Source organism: Microcaecilia unicolor, chromosome 2, assembly GCF_901765095.1.
Source record: "Microcaecilia unicolor chromosome 2, aMicUni1.1, whole genome shotgun sequence".
NCBI classification, from domain to species: Eukaryota; Metazoa; Chordata; class Amphibia; order Gymnophiona; family Siphonopidae; genus Microcaecilia; species Microcaecilia unicolor.
Window position 1 is genome coordinate 154,305,943 of NC_044032.1, and position 21,518 is coordinate 154,327,460.

The following is a 21,518-nucleotide window of genomic DNA, read 5'->3' on the forward strand; positions in this document are numbered from 1 at the left end:
CAAAGCTCCCTCCATCGACATCGATTCCACCTGAGTGGCGATCGAGACCAGTGCCACAAGCGGTACCGGTGTCGAAGACCGCATCACAGGGCCAGAGCCAGCCTACGCTTCCATCAACGGCACCGTGGGCGCAAGAACCCCCGGTGCCGGCAAGGCCTGGCGCATCAGCCCCTCCAGGATACCTGGGAGGATGGCTCGGAGGCACTCGTCTAGGCCCGCTGTCGGGAGAGGCTGGGGGGCCGATGCGGGCGTCGGTGCTCGAAGCTGCCCGGGTCCAGGAGACGGTACTGGGGTACCCGACGACCTGCGCATCCACACCTCTTCAATAGAGGGGGAGTGCTCCTCCCGGCATTGGCGCTTCTTAGGGATCGAGTCTCTCGATGTCCCGGAGCTGTCAGTCCCATGCGCCGTGGGCGACTGATGACAGTACTTCTTTGCAACTTTCTTTCGATGCCCGTCATTGGCACTCCGCGGCATGGACGAGGAGGTGGAGTCTCCGCGCCCTCTGGGGGTCGGATCTGACAGGTTTCGGTCCCGATGGCCCTGAGCAGCGGGAGCGGCAGGGGCAGACTGCCCACTCGGTCGCTCACCGCCGCCGTCGCTGGCAGGTCGTCGACCCAAGGGAACCTGTACTCCTGGGGTCGGTGCCATAGTCGGCGCCGAAGACGTCGACATCAGTACCGATACCAAAGTCCTGGCCGTCGACACCGATGCCGTCGACGTGCCGGCGCAAGTTCCAAAAGGACGGTCCCGAAGAACTTGCCTCGCCACCTGCGTCCGCTTTTTTAAAGCCAAGACACAAGGTGCATGCCTTGGAATTATGCTCCGGACCGAGGCACTGGAGACACCAAGCGTGAGGATCGGTCTGCGAGATCTGCCGGCCGCACCGACCACACTTCTTGAATCCGCTCGGGACCTTCGAGGACATCGACGGAAAAATCGCGTCGGTGAGGTCAAAACCGTCGATGGTGGTGGTAAAAAGTAACACCATAAAAATAAAGAAATCGTACGAAGCGAAACAAAAGAGAGAAAACTCAACAAAAGGGAATTTTTTTTAAAGAAAGGAAAAAGGGGGAAAATCAAAAGAAATCGCGGACTAGGCCGCAAAACGATTTTCCGGGGCTGACACGGAGAGGGACGAAAACGCGTCTCTCTCCAGCGTGGAAATCGAAAAAACTGAGCGGGAGCGATTGCGCACAGGCGGGAAGACGGCCGCGCATGCACGGTGGGCATGCCCGCGTGCGGGACCTCCCGCGAGTTTTTTCTTCCGGTTTGAGGGGCTGCCATGGACGTCAACCCAGTCGTGAGAACAAGCAGCCTGCTTGTCCTCGGAGAACACCAAATACAGCAATTAATTTTTCTTTGCTATCAAGCAGGGTGATGAGTCGCTCAAATGGAAATTCTTAACTAAAGGTAGCTTTCTAGGGGAAAAAAAAAAGGAGGGGGGGGGGGAGTGGAGAGAGAATAACCAAAGTGTCAACTTGTAGAACATCACACTATTCCAGGCAAGCTTTTTTTTGTTTTCTCTTGGGGTTAAAAGAAACAAAAATTTAAATGGACTCTCTAAGGGCTTTAGTTCACTTCAAGGAGAAAACTAACGTTTGTCTTCAATCATAAGTATGGAAGACATGTTCACTGGTGTACGGGTGTGTGGCCCAAAGGAAACATTTTGGAGGAATGATCGGATTAAAATTGAATTTTACACCACCCTAGGAACAAACTCAGGATGAATATGCAAAATGACCTTATTGTTGAAAAACTTGCCATAGGGTAGATCAGTGACTAGAGTCTGAAGCTCACTAACTGTGAGCTAACGTGACCACCACCAAACATAAAACCTTCAAGGTCAGATATTATACATTGTAAGAGTCTAACGGCTTAAAGGAAGTTTTCATCAGTTGTGTTTGAACAACACTGAGTTCCCAAGACACAGTGGAGGGCTTGATGGTATGCTTCAAAAAAGGCAAGTCCACAAAGTGAACTTCACCATGTACAGAGATCTATCTTCCTTTTAAATGTTAATAAGTGCCAATCATATTAAGGAGAAACCTAATGAAGTTGTTTTTTAAACATGACTCTCAGACATAGATGATATTCAAGCAGTTTTTGTATGGGACAGGAAAAGGGGGATCTAGGTCTTTTCCATCACATCAACCATTTTTTCTTTCACTTAAAACCATATGACAATCTAGAGCAATGATCTTCCTTAATTGCTATTTTCCTTTAGCGGTATCAGACCAGTCCAGATTAAGTTTCCCTTTCAGAAGATCATCTTCACTCAAGGTTTTAAATTCTCATATTAAGAAAGAGTTTGGAAAATATACAGTCATAGTGACATATTTTTGGTACAGTGGTTTGAGTAACAGGCTGAGAACCAGGGGAGCCTGGGTCAAACCCACTCAGCTCCTCATGATCGTGGGCTCGCTTTGCTTTTCAAGTCATTTAACCCTCCTCTGCCTCAGGAATATTAATTGTATATATTTTTGAGAACACACAGATAAGCTACTTTATGCATTCGCTGACGAACGTATGATTGCCTTTGAATAATGGTCCGGTAAGGGTATTTATTCATATAGAACATTACCACACTAACCACAAAATCTCTCACAACAGGTGCAGAGAAGAAGGTAAAATTATGTATCATACCTGATAATTTTCTTTCCATTAATCATAGCTGATCAATCCATAGACTGGTGGGTTGTGTCCATCTACCAGCAGGTGGAGATAGAGAGCAAACTTTTGCCTCCCTATATGTGGTCATGTGCTGCCGGAAACTCCTCAGTATGTCGATATCAAAGCTCCATCCGCAGGACTCAGCACTTAGAGAATTACACCCACGAAGGGACACTCTGCCCAGCTCACCACCGCCGAAACGGGGGAGGGGAATTAACCCAGCTCATCCCCACACAAGTGGGGGAGGGGAATCCGTCCAGCTCATCCCCGCGGAGCGGGGGAGGGACACCACACCCGCCGATGCGGGGGATCTGGCTTATCCTGCAACCGCAACCGCGGGAGGAGCTGACTGACCCTAACACCGCCGAAGCGGGAGGGGTACAAAGCTGCCCTACAGCCGCACGAAGCGGGAGGGAGTGCCGGCAGAATTTAAATCTCAATCCAGCCCCGTAAAACGGAGGGGAGAGGAATGCAGCAGCTCACTGTAACACAAACTCGTCTCAACTCTTGAAGAATCCAAGTGAAAAAACTTGAACACGAAGTCTTTCTGAAGTAACTGAAGACTAAACTTGAACCTGAAATGCAACCAGAATAAAAGTACAGATATCTGGGAGGGGCTATGGATTGATCAGCTATGATTAATGGAAAGAAAATGATCAGGTATGATACATAATTTTACCTTCCATATCATCAAGCTGATCAATCCATAGACTGGTGGGATGTACCGAAGCAGTACTCACCCAGGGCGGGACATTGAAATCCCTGACCTCAACACTGAAGCTCCAAACCGGACCTCCGCCCGTGCAGCCACAGTCAAGCGGTAATGCTTGGAGAATGTATGAGCCGAAGCCCAAGTTGCCGCCTTGCATATCTCTTCCAAGGAGACGGACCCGGCCTCTGCCATCGAGGCCGCCTGAGCTCTAGTGGAGTGAGCCTTCAGCTGGATAGGCGGCACCTTCCCCGCGGCCACATAAGCCGCTGCAATGGCTTCCTTGACCCATCTTGCCACTGTAGGCTTAGCAGCCTGCAGACCCTTACGAGGACCTGCAAACAGGACAAACAGATGATCCGATTTCCGGAAATCATTGGTCATTTCCAAGTATCTGATGATGACTCGTCTCACATCCAGATATTTAAGAGCAGAGTACTCCTCTGGGTAGTCCTCCCTACGAAAGGAAGGGAGACAGAGCTGCTGATTCACATGGAAGCGAGAAACAATCTTGGGCAGGAAGGAAGGCACTGTGCGAATAGTCACTCCTGCATCAGTGAACTGCAGAAAGGGCTCTCGACATGAGAGCGCCTGGAGCTCGGAAACTCTTCTGGCTGAAGTGATAGCCACCAAAAAGACTGCTTTCAACGTCAGGTCTTTCAGAGATGCCCTCGACAAGGGTTCAAAAGGCGGCTTCTGCAATGCTCTTAGCACCAGGTTGAGATTCCACGCAGGCACCACTGAGTGCAGAGGAGGGCGCAGGTGATTAACTCCCTTGAGAAAGCGCACCACATCTGGCTGCGAAGCCAGGGAAGCACCCTTCAGGCGGCCCCTGAAGCAAGCCAGAGCCGCTACCTGGACTTTAAGGGAACTGAGCGACAGGCCTTTCTCCAGACCTTCTTGCAGGAACGCCAACACTGAAGAAATTGGAGCAGTGAAGGGAGAAAGTGAGCCTGCTTCACACCACGCTGCAAAGGTACGCCAAACCCTGGCGTAAGCAGTAGAAGTAGAGCGCTTCCTCGCTCTCAGCATAGTGGCGATGACCTTGTCTGAGAAGCCCTTCTTTCTCAGACGCTGCCGCTCAATAGCCAGGCCGTAAGACCAAAGGGGGAGGGATCCTCCATCACCACGGGACCCTGATGTAACAGGCCCTGCTCCACTGGCAGCCGCAGAGGATCGTCGACTGAGAGCCTGATCAAGTCCGCATACCAGGGACGTCTGGGCCAATCCGGACCCACCAGGATTACCCTGCCGGGATGCTTTGCCACCCGGTCTAGCACCCTGCCTAACATGGGCCAGGGCGGGAACACATAGAGAAGCTCTTGAGTCGGCCACTGTTGGAGAAGAGCATCTACTCCCAGGGATCGAGGGTCCCGTCCTCTGCTGAAAAAGCGCGGCAGTTGGCAATTGGCTGATGACGCCATCAGATCTAGGCTCGGCTGGCCCCAGCGCTTCGTGATGTCCAAGAACGCCTGAGCAGATAGCTGCCACTCTCCGGGCTCCAAGGTATGGCGACTGAGAAAGTCCGCCTTGACATTCATGACTCCGGCAATGTGGGCCGCTGACAGCTGCTCCAGGTTCGCTTCTGCCCACTGGCATAGATTCATAGCCTCCTTGGCTAGAGGGGCGCTCTTGGTACCTCCCTGGCGGTTGACATAGGCCACAGCCGTGGCATTGTCCGACAGGACCCGTACCGGCTTCAACACCAGTACCGGGATGAACTCCAAAAGCGCCAACCGAATGGCTCTGAGTTCCAGGAGGTTGATAGACCACTTTGCCTCTGCAGGAGACCAGAGCCCCTGCGCTGTCCTTCCCAAGCAGTGGGCTCCCCAGCCCGACAAAGAGGCGTCCGGCGTGACGACAATCCACTCCGGGTCACCAGAGGCATTCCCGCAGACAACTTGTCTGTCTGCATCCACCAGCTCAGCGCCTTGCGCACTGCTGGGTCCAAGGGAAGGCGCACAGCATAATCCTCCGACATCGGAGTCCAGCGCTGCAGCAGAGATTGTTGTAGTGGTCTCATATGAGCCCTGGCCCAGGGCACTACTTCCATCGTGGCCGTCATAGAGCCCAACAGCTGCACATAGTCCCAAGCCCGAAGAGGAGAGGCTACTAGGAACTGGTCCACCTGAGCCTGAAGCTTGACAATCCGATTGTCTGGCAGGAACACTCTGCCCACTTGGGTGTCGAATCGAACTCCCAGATACTCCAGGGACTGAGTAGGGCGCAGCTGGCTTTTCTCCCAGTTGATGATCCATCCCAGGGAGCTCAAAAGAGCAACTACCCGGTCCACAGCTTTGCCGCACTCTGCATAAGAGGGGGCTCGGATCAACCAGTCGTCCAGATAAGGATGGACTTGTACTCCTTCCTTTCGCAGGAAGGCCGCGATGACCACCATTACTTTGGAAAAGGTCCGCGGAGCAGTAGCCAACCCGAACGGGAGGGCTCTGAACTGGAAGTGTCGGCCCAGGACTGCAAAACGCAGAAAGCGTTGATGAGGAGGCCAGATGGGAATATGCAAGTATGCTTCCTTGATGTCCAAGGATGCCAGGTACTCCCCTGCCTTCACTGCCGCTATAACAGAGCGGAGAGTCTCCATGCGAAAGTGCCGCACTTTCAAGGCCCGATTGACCCCTTTGAGGTCGAGGATAGGCCGGACAGAACCTCCTTTCTTTGGTACCACAAAGTAAATGGAGTAACGCCCCTTGCCAAGCTGACTTTCTGGCACCGGAACGACCGCCCCCAGGCAGATCAGATTGTCCAAAGTCTGCTGCACTGCCACAGCTTTGACCGGAGACTTGCAGGGAGAGAGTACAAACCCGTCTCTTAAGGGTCGGCAGAACTCTAGCTTGTAGCCGTCTCTGATGACTTCCAGCACCCAAGCGTCTGAAGTTACCCTGGTCCACTCGCCCAGAAACGAGGACAGCCGTCCTCCAATCTGCACTGGGGCGTGGACCAAGGCCCCGTCATTGGGTACGAGACCCTAGGGGAGGACCGGAGGGAGCACCTCCGGGACGGCGGTCTCTGCGAAAGGAATGCTGCTTGGGGGAGAAATTCCTCTTAAAGGAAGAGGGGGCAGAGGAACCCGACCTGCCCGGGCGGTACCGACGGGCTTCCTGAAACCGTCCTCTGGAGGTACCGGGACGAGTACTAGCCCGAGCCCTGACCTCTGGTAACTTCTTGCCCTTAGACGTGCCGAGATCGGTCACGATTTTGTCCAGCTCGATCCCAAAGAGCAGCTTGCCTTTAAAAGGCAATCTAGCCAGGCGGGATTTAGAGGCGTGGTCAGCAGACCAATGTTTCAGCCAAAGCCACCGCCGCGCAGAGATTGTCTGAGCCATGCCCTTAGCTGAGGCCCTCAAGACATCATACAGCAAGTCTGCCAAATAGGCTAAGCCCGATTCCAGGGCCGGCCAATCAGCCCTCAAGGAATGATCCGAGGGGGAAGCCCGCTGCACCATAGTCAGGCACGCCCTGGCCACATAGGAGCCGCAAACTGAGGCCTGCAAACTTAAAGCAGCCGCCTCAAAGGACGACCTTAAGGCCGCCTCCAATCTCCTGTCTTGGGCGTCCTTTAGGGCCGTGCCACCTTCCACCGGCAACGCCATTTTCTTAGTCACCGCAGTGATTAAAGAATCCACGGTAGGCCACAGATAGGCCTCACGTTCACTTTCAGTCAAAGGATAGAGGCGGGACATAGCCCTAGCCACTTTAAGGCTCGCTTCAGGGACATCCCATTGAGCCGAAATTAAGGTGTGCATGGCATCATGCACGTGGAAGGTTCTAGGCGGGCGCTTCGTCCCCAGCATAATGGCAGAGCCAACAGGGGCTGAGGGAGAGACGTCCTCCGGAGAGGAAATCTTCAAAGTGTCCATGGCCTGTATCAACAGGTTGGGCAAATCCTCTGAGCTAAAAAGCCGCGCTGCAGAGGGGTCATCCGCTCCATCCGAGCGGGGATCCGTCTCCTCCAAGGAATCCGCAAAGGACCGTTGGGAGAACTCAGATACGCTGCCATCATCTACATCGGAGGAGACAAAGTCCTCCAAGGCCTGGGAATCAACCCGAGGGCGTTTACCTCTGGAAACCTCAACCTCTTTACCAGACGAGGGAGCAGGGGCAGCGTTTTGCATAAGGAAGGCCTGATGCAGCAGCAAAACAAAATCGGGGGAGAAACCCCTCAGACTGTGCACTTCCGCAGCCTGGGCTACAGCCCTAGACGCACCCTCAACCGGCGCTCGCAAGAGCGGGGGAGAGACATGCTGCGCATCCAAAATGGCGTCCGGCGCGACACTCCGCGAAGGAGCCGCGCGGGAAGAACGGCGCTTAACTTTAGCCGCTTTTGTGCCGTCGCCCAAATTAAGGGCGTTCATGGCATTAATGTCTCCAACCTCAAGGGCGGCCCAAGAAGAAGCCGTCCGAGCCGCGTGGCCGGCCAAGATGGCGGAGGCGAGGAGCGGGGGATGGGCGTTTATGGCGGGAAAAACCGCCACGCCGGATGAAGGACCAGGACATTCATCGGTCACGAAACTGTCACCCAACAAGGGCGAATCAGGCTTTAAGACCCCCGCATCCCCTCTAGAAGCGCTCAAGCGATCCGGGGAGCGACTCTTTGCGCCATCGCCCTCCGACGCCATATGCCACGAGGAGAAGAATCGGGGAACCCCCTGCCCGCTATAAAAAGGTAAAAATTACCTGCTTGCCGCTCCGAGCTGTAACGACCTGGTGTCCCAGTGAGTAGCTGCAATAAACGTTTAAATAAACGTCGAAATAAACGCCTTTAAGGACGTTCAAAAATTTTTTTTTTTTTTTTTTAACGGAGCCAGCGGGAGGGGGGAGAAAAGGAGGGACCTGGCACCACCAGGTTTGCACTTGCTCAAAAGAGCCCTCAACCCCAGGCACTCAACAAAACCTAAGAATTAGGCTTGGAGGCCTAGCCAGAGCTGCTGCTGTGTGTGACCACCACCTGCTGAGATAGAGAACATACTGAGGAGTTTCCGGCAGCACATGACCACATATAGGGAGGCAAAAGTTTGCTCTCTATCTCCACCTGCTGGTAGATGGACACAACCCACCAGTCTATGGATTGATCAGCTTGATGATATGGAAGTAGGATGTTTTACTTTACAACTCAGTATACAAAAATAAAATTTATACTCAAATTCTAGGAAGCATCATAAACTCCCATCCACTGCAAAAGGACACTCAGAAGCTTGTTATATTATATCAACATCAAGTCCATGAAAACTGCAAAACCCTACCCATAAAAACTATAACTCCAGCTAGGAAAGAGAACAAGCTGGACTACTACAAATTCCTACTTGGAACCTATATATTAACAGAATTCCTTACCTCAGTTGCAAATGCAAAAGACAGAAAGACCATAAACTAATTAAACAAAAATGAGACTATAAGTTAGAAACAAACATTTAGACAAAAACAAAGTGGAAGATTCAGAAAAACTGACTCTGGGGCTGATGCAGTTATGTAGCTGTGTTATCCAATTAGCGCTGGGCACACCTACTCATCACCCCCTCCCAAAAAATATGCCCAGATTTGGCATAGATGCCAAAATTACCATGGTATGCCTGAGCACACCCCACATACCGAATTTTGCTGCATAGTAAGTGGCATTAGTGCTTACCAGTAAAAGGACCCCTAGTTTTGCTGTTATGAGACATAATGTTACATATACAATAGTTATCTCCGTTTTTGCATTTTTATTTACATATTAGTACTCTATCAGCTGCTACTTTCTTAGGAAAAAGGTTGGTAATATATTACTGAAGAAGTAAATCTGAAGAAGCAATAAGCCTAGAGATCTGTTAACATATACTTACTTTGTCATTGTCCCTTTCTTCATCAGATTTTTCAAATGATGGAGATGAACCACTTTTGATTTCCTCTTTAACCTTCATGATTTTTACTATTTTGTTTTTCTTAATTCTTGCTTTTCTTCTCTTTGAATTTCCCTACAAATAAACATTAAAACTCAATATCACTTTACAGAACTATTCTCTACATTCATCATTTTACTGGTACTACCAGCTCATTCTGGGAAAGGGAGAGACTGTTCCAAAATGATGGGCTCCACCTTAACCAGGATGTAACCAGGCTGCTGGCGCTTTTTAAAAAGGAGATAGAGCACCTTTTATACTAGAATGGGGGGGGGGGGGGGGGGGGGGGGGGGAGCCGACAGTCGCCCAGGAGCGCATTGTTCAGTGTGGAGTATCCAAGGGAAGGATATTATTGAAACAGGACATTTAGGGAATCCCAGTAGAGAGGTTTCAACAATGCTGAAAGTAAGCCAGGAATGCTTAATTAGAGAGCATGATAAAGGATGCACATTATCCCATTCAACTTCTAAGCAGATTGTAGATTACAGGAAAAAACACAATTTGAAGTGCCTGTATACAAATGCTAGAAGCCTAAAAAATAAGATGGAAGAGTTAGAATATATAGCACTAAATGACTAAAAAGATATAATAGTCATTTCAGAGACTTGGTGGAAAGAGGATATCAATGTGTAATATTCTCATTCAAACTTGTAATTGTAAGTCACATTGAACCTGCTATGTGTGGGAAAGCGCGGGGTACAAATGTAATAAATAAATAAAAACAAGGTACAAATTGTATCGTAATGACAGTGAGAATCAAATTGGTGAGGAGGGAGTTGCACTACATGTTAAAGAGAGAATTGAGTCAAATAAAATAAACATTTCTCATGACACAGATAGAATGGAATCATTATGAAAGAAATTCCATGCGTGAAGGGAAGTATTCTTGTAGGGCTGTACTATCGTCTGCCGGGACAGAACAAACAGATATATGAAGAAGAAACGTTTACAGAGATTAGGAAAGCTGGCAAATTGGGCAACGCTATAATAATGGGTGATTTCAATTACCCCAATATTGACTGGATAAATGTTACATCAGGGAGTGCGAAGGAGATACAATTTCTATATGTAATAAATTTTATTTATTTATTTATTTTAGTTACATTTGTACCCCACACTTTTTCCCACTCATGGCCGGCTCAATGCGGCAGGCAATGGAGGGTTAAGTGACTTGCCCAGAGTCACAAGGAGCTGCCTGTACCGGGAATCGAACTCAGTTCCTCAGTTCCCCAGGACCAAAGTCCACCACCCTAACCACTAGGCCACTCCTCCACTCCATGACTGTTTCTTGGAGCAGCTGGTCCAGGAACTGACAAGAGGGGGAACCATTTTAGATCTGGTCCTTGGTGGTGTGCAGGGCAGAGTGCGAGAAGTGGCAGTGTTCAGTCCCCTGGGAAACAGTGATCATAATATGATCAAGTCTGAGCTATTATCTGGGATGAACCTGCAAAGGAAATCTACTGTAGCTGCATTTAATTTTCAAAAGGCCAACTATAATAAAATGAGGAAAATGGCTAAAAATAAACTAAAAGGATCAGTTGCAAAGGTTAGGACACTAAATTAGACTTGGACTTTATTCAAAAATACTAGTCCAGATGCATTCCACGTATTTGCAAAGGTGGAAAGATGAGAAAATGTCAGCCAGCATGGTTAAAAGGTGACGTAAAAGAGGCCATTACAGCCAAAAGATTGTCCTTCAAAAAATGGAAAAAGGACCCAAATGAAGAACATAAGAAGAAATATAAGCACTAACAAGTCAGATGCAAAACTTTAATCAAGAAGGCTTAAAGAGAATATGAAGAGAAACTCAGAGGCTAAAACTCATAGTAACAACTTTTTCAGGTACATCTGAAATAGAAAGCCAGCGAAATCAGTGGGACCGTTAGATCACAAAGGAGCAACGGGGGTGCACAGGGAGGACAAGGCCATAGCGGAGAAACTGAATGAATTCTTTGCTTCTGTCTTTATGAAAGAAAATATAAGAGATTTTCCTGTATCTGAACTGGTTTTCAGGGGGTGATGATGCTGAGGAACTGAAAGAAATCTCAGTAAATCTGGAAGATGTTCTAAGCCAAATTGAAAAATTAAAGAGTAGTAAATCACCTGGACTGGATGGCATACATCCAAGGGTACTCAAAGAACTGAAGCATGACATTGCTAATCTGCTGTTATTAATATATAAACTGTCGTTAAAATCATCCGTAGTACCTGAAGATTGGAGGGTGGCCATTGAGACACTGATTTTTTTTTAAAAGGGTTCTAGGGGTGATGGGGAATTAAAGACCGGTAAGCCTGTCGTCGGTGGAAATTATAAAGAATAAAATTACAGAACACATAGACGAACATGGTTTAATGGGACAGAGTCAGCATGGGTTCAGCTGAGGGAAGTCTTGCCTCACCAATTTGCTTCATTTCTTTGAAGGCGTGAATAAAAATGTGGTTAAAGGTGTGCCGGATGATATAGTATATCTAGATTTTCAGAAAGCTTTTGATAAAATTCTTCATGAGAGACTCCTGAAAAAAATTAAAGAATCATGGGATAAGAGGCAAGGTTCTGGTGAGGAACAGGAATTGGTTATCAGACAGAAAACATAGGGTAGGGTTAAATGGTCATTTCTCTCAATGAAGGAGAGTGAACAGTGGAGTGCCATAGGGATCTGCACTGGGACCGGTACTGTTTTCCATATCATTTATAACAAATTTATAAATGATATGGAAATCAAAACAATGAGTGAGGTGATCAAATTTGAAGATTAAACGAAACTATTCAAGGTTGTAAAAATACATACGGACTGTGAAATATTGCAGGAAGACCTTATGAAATTGGGAGACTGGGTATCCAAATGGCAGATGAAATTTAATGTGGACAAATGCAAGGTGATGCACAATGGAAAGAATAATCCAAATCATAGTTACCTGATGCAAGGGTCCACCTTGGGGTTCAGAGCTCAAGAAAAAGATCTGGGTGTCATAGATAATACACTGAAATCTTCTGCTAAGTGTGTGGCGGCGGCCAAAAAAACAAATAGTATGCTAGGAATTATTAAGAAAGGAATGGTAAATAAGACCGAAAACACTATAATGCCTTTGTATTGCTCCATGGTGTGTCCGCACCTTGAGTACTATGCTCAGTTCTGGTAGCCGTATCTGAAAAAAGATAATAGCTGAATTAGAAAAGGTTCAAAGAAGAGCGATCAAAATGATAAAGGGGATGGAACTCCTCTTGTATGATGAAACACTAAAGAGGTTAGGGCTCTTCAGTTTGAAAAGAGACTGATGACGGGTGACATGATAGAGGTCTACAAAATCCTGACTGGTGTAGAACGAGTAGAAGTAAATCAATTTTTTACTCATTCCAAAAGTATAAAGACTCAAGGAAGTTACTTGGAAATACTGGCTAGATGGGCCACTGGTCTGACCCAGTATGGCTATGTTCTAAGGACCCGATGCTGACCAAACCAGCATGTCTTTAAGGCTGCCACTGTGGATCAGAAGCAAGTTTACGGTGGTAGGGAGGAGAGACGCCGGACTCAAAGTGGTGGTGGTGGTGTGTGTGTGTGTGTGTGTGTGTGTGTGGGGGGGGGGGTGATGGAGAAAAATGTGCTGGACCCTGGTGTGGGGGGGGGGGGGGGGGGGGTGCTGGAGGAAGATGGAAACGTGTTTGTGACACAACAATGAGTTTTAAGCCTGTAAACTATATTACTTCTTGAAGTGTATTTCTCTAGTTTGGCTAGCAGGTGGTGCATGTTTATGTTTAAAGCTGTTGCAGAGAAACAACTGTTCTTTCTTTAGTCTAACACACATAGGAAGTAAGATGAAGTATACTTTTGAAAATTTGCTGCTCTGGGCTCTAATTGGCCCAAATTCATCTAGGATGTACTGGCTTTTGCCCCAGTCTTAGTCAGGGAGAAGAAAGATCTCTTTGCTGAGGTCCTGTGAACTTTATATTTGATAACCTGTGAGCAAGCTATATGTCCTGAACTCCCCAGTTACCATTTAGATAGTAAACAAATGTTTAGATAGTGTTATAATTGATCTATATTTCAGTTACCTGCTATTGTTTTGCTGATTGCGTCTTTTCTGTTCATTGTTCTAATTTTTCATGGCAATAAACATTTTTAGTTTATTGCCTCTGCTCGTCTGGACTGACTAAGACTCCTGGTAGATTGTGTGTGTTGGGTTTGTAAGTGCTTTCCAGGAACTGTGGCCCCAGTAAACTAGAAATCACTGGGGATAATTTGAGAGTGGTAGACTTGCCTAGAAGTGGATTTGACCCAGTCGGTGGGAGGAGGGTGCTAGTGTAGAGCACAAGCAGCAGGTGAAGGCGAACTTGAGCTGTACTGGGGTAGACTTTCTATGTGGCTATGGGGTAGTCCCAGAGGGGTTGATAGGCGTTCCCTGACAGACATTTGTCATTCTTTTTTGGTGGCCGCGTGGTGGGATTGTCAAGCTCAGTGTGTGGGTGAGGGTCACCACCCGAGTGGTTCAGAATCTTTTTTTTTGTTGCTTTTAAATCTGTAATCTCCAGATACAGAGTAAAGTGAACAAGTACAGCAATAAAAGGGTTCCTTCCCCGTTTTTTTTTTTTGGTAGCTTTAGATTAGCAGCCTGCTGATGGTGACCGGTAGCAGACCTCAGACACTGGAGATGCCAGACCTAAAACGAGCAACCGGATAACCTCAGCGGGGAGGAGCTGCAGGACCAGCCTGCTCAGAGTTCTCCTGTGGGGAGACAAGACTCCTTGTGGGCAGAGTCTCGTGTGCTTGCAGGGCCAGGCGCCACGCCAGCTGAAATTCGGTAGATCTACAAGGTAGAACGGCACCTGCAAGAGGAAGACCAACGGCAGCGTAAAGAACATGAATAGCAGCTACGGCATGAAGAGCATGAATTCCAGCTGTGGCAAGAACGTGAATTCTAGCAGGAAATGGCTCATATCCAAAGCTCCAGTGCATCCTCTGCGCCAAGGCCAGAAGTAGGATCTACAGCCTGGATTGGACCCAACTGTTTGTGTAGTTTGATGATACCTGAGGGGTCACTGATGGATATCTAACTGCCTTTGAAAGAATTTGATGCCTCAGTGAGATTCCTTAGATATACTGGGTGCGTTATCTAGGAGGAAAGCTCACTGGTAGAGCATTTGAGGTATTCCAAGGACTGTCCGTGCAGAAATGCTCCAAGTTTGAGGGGGTGCACAAAGCTTTGTTGAACCGTTACGCTATACCCTTGAGAGCTACAGACTTAAAGTTCCGGACTTTGCAAAACGGGGCAGATGGTACTCACAGAGAGTCTGTGACACAGCTAAGATACCAGCACCAGTGGTGGCTCAGTGGAGCTGGGGTTGAAGCCCTGGAGGACTGCCAAAACTTGATGGTTCTGGAGTAGTTTCTTCAGCGTTGTCGTCCAGAGGTGAGGGAACATGTTCAAGATCACCAGCCCTGGACTTCAGAGGAGGAGGAGGATGAGTTGGCTGACATCTTTGTGGCTAACCATCCCTGGTTGGCAGAGAAGCCATCCTTATCCACAGCAGCCAGGGCACTAAGCCAAGTAGTCCTGTAACCTCAAGAGTATCAGCAAACCCTCCAGTGTTCCCCAAAAACCTAAAGACTTTAGGCATGAATGTCTTTATCAGTGTGGGCGTAGAGGACATTTCAAAGCGGATTGCCTAGGTAACTCCAAGCCTGCACTAAAGAGCATTCCAGTTCCTGAAACAAAGCTGGCGGCTTTCATGGGTGGCTCCAGTTCCATGAAGGAGGCCCACGCAGTTGCCACATCACAAAAAGTTACTGGTAATTCATCAAGCAAGGAAACAGATGGGTTTCCACAACATTACAGCACTCCAGTAACCGTGAATCAGACCTAGGTTGCTGGGCTTGTGGACACTGGCTCTAGCATGACTTTGTTACGACCAGAGCTAGTGCCAGAAGATGCTATTCTTCCAGGGTGCATTGCAGAGGTAGTGTTAGTCAATGGATCCATAGAAACTGAACCTATTTATTTGTTACATTTGTATCCCACATTTTCCCACTTATTTGTAGGCTCAATGTGGCTTACTACTGAAGAGGCCTTTGCAGGATCCGGTGTGAACAAATACAGGGTGACGTTGTGGTAAGATCAAGTTCATGTGGCACAGCCACATTAGGGAATCAGAGAACGGAAGAGTTGTGTTATGTCCATTACGTGCTTTAGTTTGGTTGTGTTGCAGAGATTAGGCATTTAAGTTGGATCGGTAGGGTATGCCTTTTTAAACAGATTGGTTTTTAGTGATTTATAAGTACATAAGTACATAAGTACATAAGTAGTGCCATACTGGGAAAGACCAAAGGTCCATCTAGCCCAGCATCCTGTCACCGACAGTGGCCAATCCAGGTCAAGGGCACCTGGCACGCTCCCCAAACGTAAAAACATTCCAGACAAGTTATACCTAAAAATGCGGAATTTTTCCAAGTCCATTTAATAGCGGTCTATGGACTTGTCCTTTAGGAATCTATCTAACCCCTTTTTAAACTCCGTCAAGCTAACCGCCCGTACCACGTTCTCCGGCAATGAATTCCAGAGTCTAATTACACGTTTAGGTGATCGTACGTCGTTTTCAAGGCTTTTGGTAATGCTCAAATATTTCTGGATTGGTGTACCAAGCCTGGATACAAAAAAATAGGAATAATGAAAAACATGCCAGTACCAATGCTGTGTGGGACAAACATGGGTCCAATGAACATTACCCTTGATAGTGGAGTCAGCATTTCCGCTATGGTGACCCATGCGGCCCAACAAGCAGAAGCAGCAGAGATCACCTCTTCAGTTCCAGATTCTGAACCAGTCCAAGCGGAGCCAGTCCAAACGGCAGGAGGCACTCCAGTGCTTCCACTAGCACCAGTTCCAGAGGTGACAAGGATCGTGAGTATAGAAAAGCCTGACCTGACACACCTGACACACATTAGACTGTTGACCCTGATTTGTCAGAGTCACCAGCAGAGACTATTCCAGATATGGATACTGATATAGGGCAGAGACATGCTTTTCAGGAATCACAGCACTCTGACCCTGACCTGGAAGCCCTGAGGCAGAGGGCTGGTCAGCCATCCAATGAGACTTGTAAAGAACGTATCCTATGAAAAGGGGGTTTGCTGTACAGAGAGACTGATCCCATTGATCCTAATAGGCCCTGGACATTGGGGCAAGCAGCTTATAGTGCCCAGGGCATACACAGAACAACTCCTACAGATTGCATATGATATTCCATTAGCAGGACATCAAGTGGTGACCCACACACGCACTAGATTGACACAGAACTTCTACTGACCAGGAGTACCTCGAGCCGTAGCTGACTATTGTCGAACTTGTGATGTGTGCCAGAGTGGGTAAAACCCAAATCACCCCCAAGCGCCCCTGAAACCTTTACCTATTATCAGTGAGCCATTTGAGAGAGTAGTTGTGGATAATAAAGGGGCCTCTAGCTATCCGTAGCCGGACTGGGAAAATATATATATTGACAGTGGTGGACTTTGCTACCTGATATCCTGAAGCGGTAGCCTTATCGTCCATAGAAACTGAGAAAATTGCCACTGTCCTACTAGAAATATTTTCCCAGGTAGGATATCCACGAGAAATACTCTCAGACCAAGGGACACAGTTTATGTCTGAGCTGATTCAGAATCTGTGGGCACACTGTGGAGTAAAATCTGTTCGTACTACCCTATATCACCATGAAGCTAATGGGTTGGTGGAGAGATTTAACGGGACATTAAAGCATATGTTAAAGACTTTTGTGGAATCTGGAGTCCAAGACTAGGAAAAATACTTGCCTACCTACTGTTTGCATGCAGAGAAGTACCCCAGGAGTCTACTAGGTTCTCCCCATTTGAGCTACTTTATGGCTAGAGAGCGAGAGGGCCCCTTGACCTAATAGGAGAACACTGGGAAGGGACAATTGACTCCTCTGACACCCCTATAAGTGAATATGTAGTCAACATGTGGCAGAAATTAGAAGACCTTGTGGAATTTGTCAGAGAACATACAGGCAGCACAGACTAAGCAGAAGACCCAGTATGATCTTAAGGCCCAAAACAGAGTTTTTTTATGAGGGGTAACAAGTATTTGTTTTAGTCCCAGTCCATCAGAATAAACTTCAGGCTAACTGGGCGGGACCTTACAAGGTCATAAGGTGCCTGAAGATACAAGAAGAAATTAGATCTTACCTGCTCCAGACCATTCTCTATGAGTGGGTAATATGCATTCCTACCAGCAAAGGGAGACTGAGAATTATTGAACAGCGCACTTCTATAAGGGACTGTGCAACCCTGACCTGCTCAGTAGTTCAAATAGCCAAGCGACACCTAAAAAAACTTCAACCACAAGGAACTGAACACAAAGCACCACCAGAAATTGAACTCCCCACAAGGAAAAGAGCACCAAAAAGAATACAAATTTTAATAAAAAACACAGATGCAGTTGCAATCCCTGACGGAAGAAATCTCAACGATCCAACTGTTCCTGGGTGGGCTCGGGATGGTCTGGAGAGACTCAAGGAAAGCAAATTAGCAGGTAAGACCTACTTTCTCCTTCCTTATCGTCTTTTCCAGACCATTCCCCGAGTGGGAAGTACCAAAGCAGTACTCACCAAGAGTGGGAAAGCCCCCCGAGCAACAGAGACGCCCCAAAGGAAACATCCCATCAAGCCTGCACGTCTAACCTGTAATGTTTGATGAAGGAATGCAGTGAGGACCAAGTCACCGCCTTACAAATGTCCTGTGGTGGAATAAGTGTGTGTTCTGCCCAGGAAGAAGTCTGCACACACGTAGAATGCAGCTGAAGAACCGCGGTCACCTGTTTCCCCGACAGCAGATATGCAGAAGAAATTGCCTCCTTGATCCAACGAGCGATGGAAGCCTTGGAAGCCGCCTCCCCTTTTCAAGGTCCCCCGAAAAAGACCCAGAGGCAGTTGGACGTCCGAATGTCCGCTGCAAATAGCACCGCAACGCCCGACGAACATCCAACTTACACAACCGAAGGGACTCATCCTCAAAGAAGGCAAGGAAATAGACTGGTTGACATGAAACGGAGAAATCACCTTAGGAAGAAAGGAAGGAACCATCCATAACAACACCTTCTCCTTGGTACGGACCAGAAATGGCTCACGACAGGACAGAGCCTGCAACTTGGAAATACGCCGCACTGAAGCGATAGCCACCAAAAAGACCACCTTAAGCGTAAGATACTTAAGCGTAGCCTACCCTAAGGGCTCAAATGGGGCTTGAACCAAAGCAGAGAGCACCAGATTCAAGACCCATGGAGGGACCACCGGGTGCACGGGAGGCCGCAATCGCTTAACCCCCTGGAAAAAATGAGATCTGTATGAAGGGCTAACGGTTTCCCTTGAAGTGGACCCTAAAAATACGAGCGCCGCCAACTGAACCCGAAGGGAGGAGAGCGACAATCCTTTCTCCAGACCTCCCTGGAAAAATTCTAGTAGATGACCAACAGAGGCCCTCAATGGCTGCACCTCCTGCTCTTCGCACCAAGCCTCAAAAACATGCCAAACCCGAATATAAGGCATGGAAGTGGACCGCTTCCTGGAACTCGGAAGAGTATGCACCACCGCAACCGAGTAGCCCTTCTTCAACAGTCGTGCCCACTCAACAGCCAAGCCATAAGCGAGAATCGAGCCACGTTGGGCATCCGGACGGGTCCCTGAACCAACAGACCCTCCTCCGAGAGAAGAGGAAGCGAAGCGTCCACCTGCAATCGCACGAGATCTGAATTCCATGGTCAATGTGGCCAATTGAGAGCCACCAGAATCACATGACCGACATGACCCTGGATACGCTGAAGAACCCGACCAAAGTGTGGCCATGGAGGAAACACAAACAAGAGGACTCGATGAAGCCAGGGCTGTGAAAACACAGCGGCTGAAAAACCACGGAGCCTTGACATTCTCTGCTATGGCCATCAGATCCATTACTGGGGTGCCCCACGATCGACAATGAGCTGAAAGGAGAACGGGGCTAACACCCACTTCCCTGGATCCAGACGATGCTGACTTAGATAATCTGCCTGTAGGCTGGATACTCCCGCAAAACGTGCTGCTGAGAGAAGCCGGATATTCTGTTCCACCCAGGCCATGATCAACGTCGCCTCCTGTGCTAAGACAGAGCTTTTGGTCCCCCCTGACAACTGACATAGGCGACTGCTGTCACATTTTTGGAGAGAACTCAGACATCGTGAAATAGGAGCATCGGCTGAAAATGCAACTGAGCAAGACAAATTGCCCTGGTTTTCAGACGACTGATGGACCAGCAAGACTCCTCCGCTGACCAAGAACCCTGAGCAACTTGTCCATGACAATGGGCTCCCCTCCCAGTGAGGCTGGCATCCGTTGTTATTAACACCCAGTTCAGAATGTCGAGGGGCATGCCCTAGCTCAGATGATGACAATCCAGCCACCACTGAAGGCTGAGCCGCACTGGACGACGGAGAGAAACTCAACATGAGATCCAATTGAGGGGACCAGCGGAGCCAGGAGGGCCACCTGAAGAGGCCTCATATGTGCCTGTGCCCAAGGCACCACCGTGATGGACGCCGCCATAGACCCCAGCACCTGCAAAATATCCCATGCTGATGGAGCCTGGATCACCAGCAACCGACGCACCTGGGACTGGATTTTCAGGATGCGCACTGCCGGAAGGTGGACCAAGCCCTCGAACGTAATGAAACGCACTCCCATGAATTCCAAGGATTAAGAGGGAACCAGCAAACTCTTGGATGCATTGACAATCCATCCCAACTGCTGGAGAAGGAGAACCACTCGATCTGAGGCTCTCTGGCTTTCCTCTGCCGACTTTGCCCTGATTAACCAATCATCCAGGTAGGGGTGCACCAAGATGCCCTCCCGACGCAACTGAGCCGCTACCATCACCATTACCTTGGAGAAGGTCTGTGGTGCTGTAGAAAGCCTATAGGGCATTGCTCGAAACTGGAAGTGATCTCCCAGGACTGCAAAGTGAAGAAACTGCAAAGCAAAGAAACTTCTGATAGTCCGGAAGAATAGGAATGTGCTGGAGATGCGCTGGCAGCTAGAGAGACATGGAGATGTGATGGACTGGGGAGGGGAGATGTGATGGACTGGGGAGGGGAGCTGGAGGGACATGGAGATGCACTGGACTGGGGAGGGGGTATGGAGGGACATGGAGATGTTGTGGACCCTGAAGTGGAGGGGGGCTGGATGGACAATGGGATTGCACCGGGTGGGGGGGGGGGGAGAGGGAGGTGGACCTGCAAGGAAGGGGGGGGGGAGAGAAACACAGAGATCAGACTGGGGGAGGGAAGAGAGAGAGACTGGATCGGGGTTTGGAACAGAGGAGAGATGCTGGACCCACAGACAGAGAGAGGGAGTTATGCCAGACCACGAGGGGGGTCAGGGGAAAGAGAGGGAGAGATGGTGGACCTGGGATGTGGGAGGAACAGGGCACAGACAAGATGCTGGGCATGAATAAAGAATAGAGCAGGGCAATGGTGGAAAAAGGGTGGGATAGGAACGCATTGTTAATTACAGGGGGAAGGATAGGGACACAGAAGGACAATGCTGAATATAAAGGGAAGACAGGGGACTCTAAAAGAGCAGATGTTGAACATGGGGGGGAAGACAGGAACAGGGACAATGAGGAGAGATGCTGGAGAAGACAGATAAGGACAAAGAGAGAAGATGGATGGCAGACATGAAGAGAGAAGAAATGTCGAATAGACAGGAAACCCTGGAAAGGCAGGAAAAACAGAAAAAGCAGAAGAGACACAGACCAAATTGAATGAAAAAATAAAATGCTCAAAGGTAGAATTTTTAAAAAATTGTATTTATCAATTAGACCACGTCAGCTTTCGGACATGTGCATCTCTGATGTCTAAAAAAATATAGATTCCAATGGTATAAAATGCAGAAAAGCTAAGTCTCAATTCAACCAGCTGGGAAGACTAGACACAGCCATGTTTCGGCAAAGTTATCACCTGTGTCAGGAGTCTGTCAATCTTGTAAAAATGTAAAGATAACTGAATATACATAAAAATGATGAACATATAGATGATATGCAATGTCACGAAAATGGAACTATAGTCAAAATGAACAACTCATAAAAACTTGGAATTTTAAAAACAGAATGCATAAAAACCTAAGCAAAAAACAACTGTCTATAATAAAGTATAAAATAAAAAGCATATATAAAACAATAGATGACAATGCCTGTAACAAAAGAACT

The 21,518-nt window shown here is 48.3% G+C and overlaps 1 protein-coding gene across 1 annotated transcript in view; it reads right to left on the reverse strand.

Annotated features, from left to right (window-relative positions):
• Positions 1 to 21,518, reverse strand: part of CHD1 (chromodomain helicase DNA binding protein 1) — a 560,349-nt gene that overhangs the window by 92,650 nt on the left and 446,181 nt on the right. Inside the window, 1 exon segment of the mRNA XM_030193417.1 lies at positions 9,220 to 9,351. Coding sequence (XP_030049277.1) covers positions 9,220 to 9,351 — 132 coding nt within the window.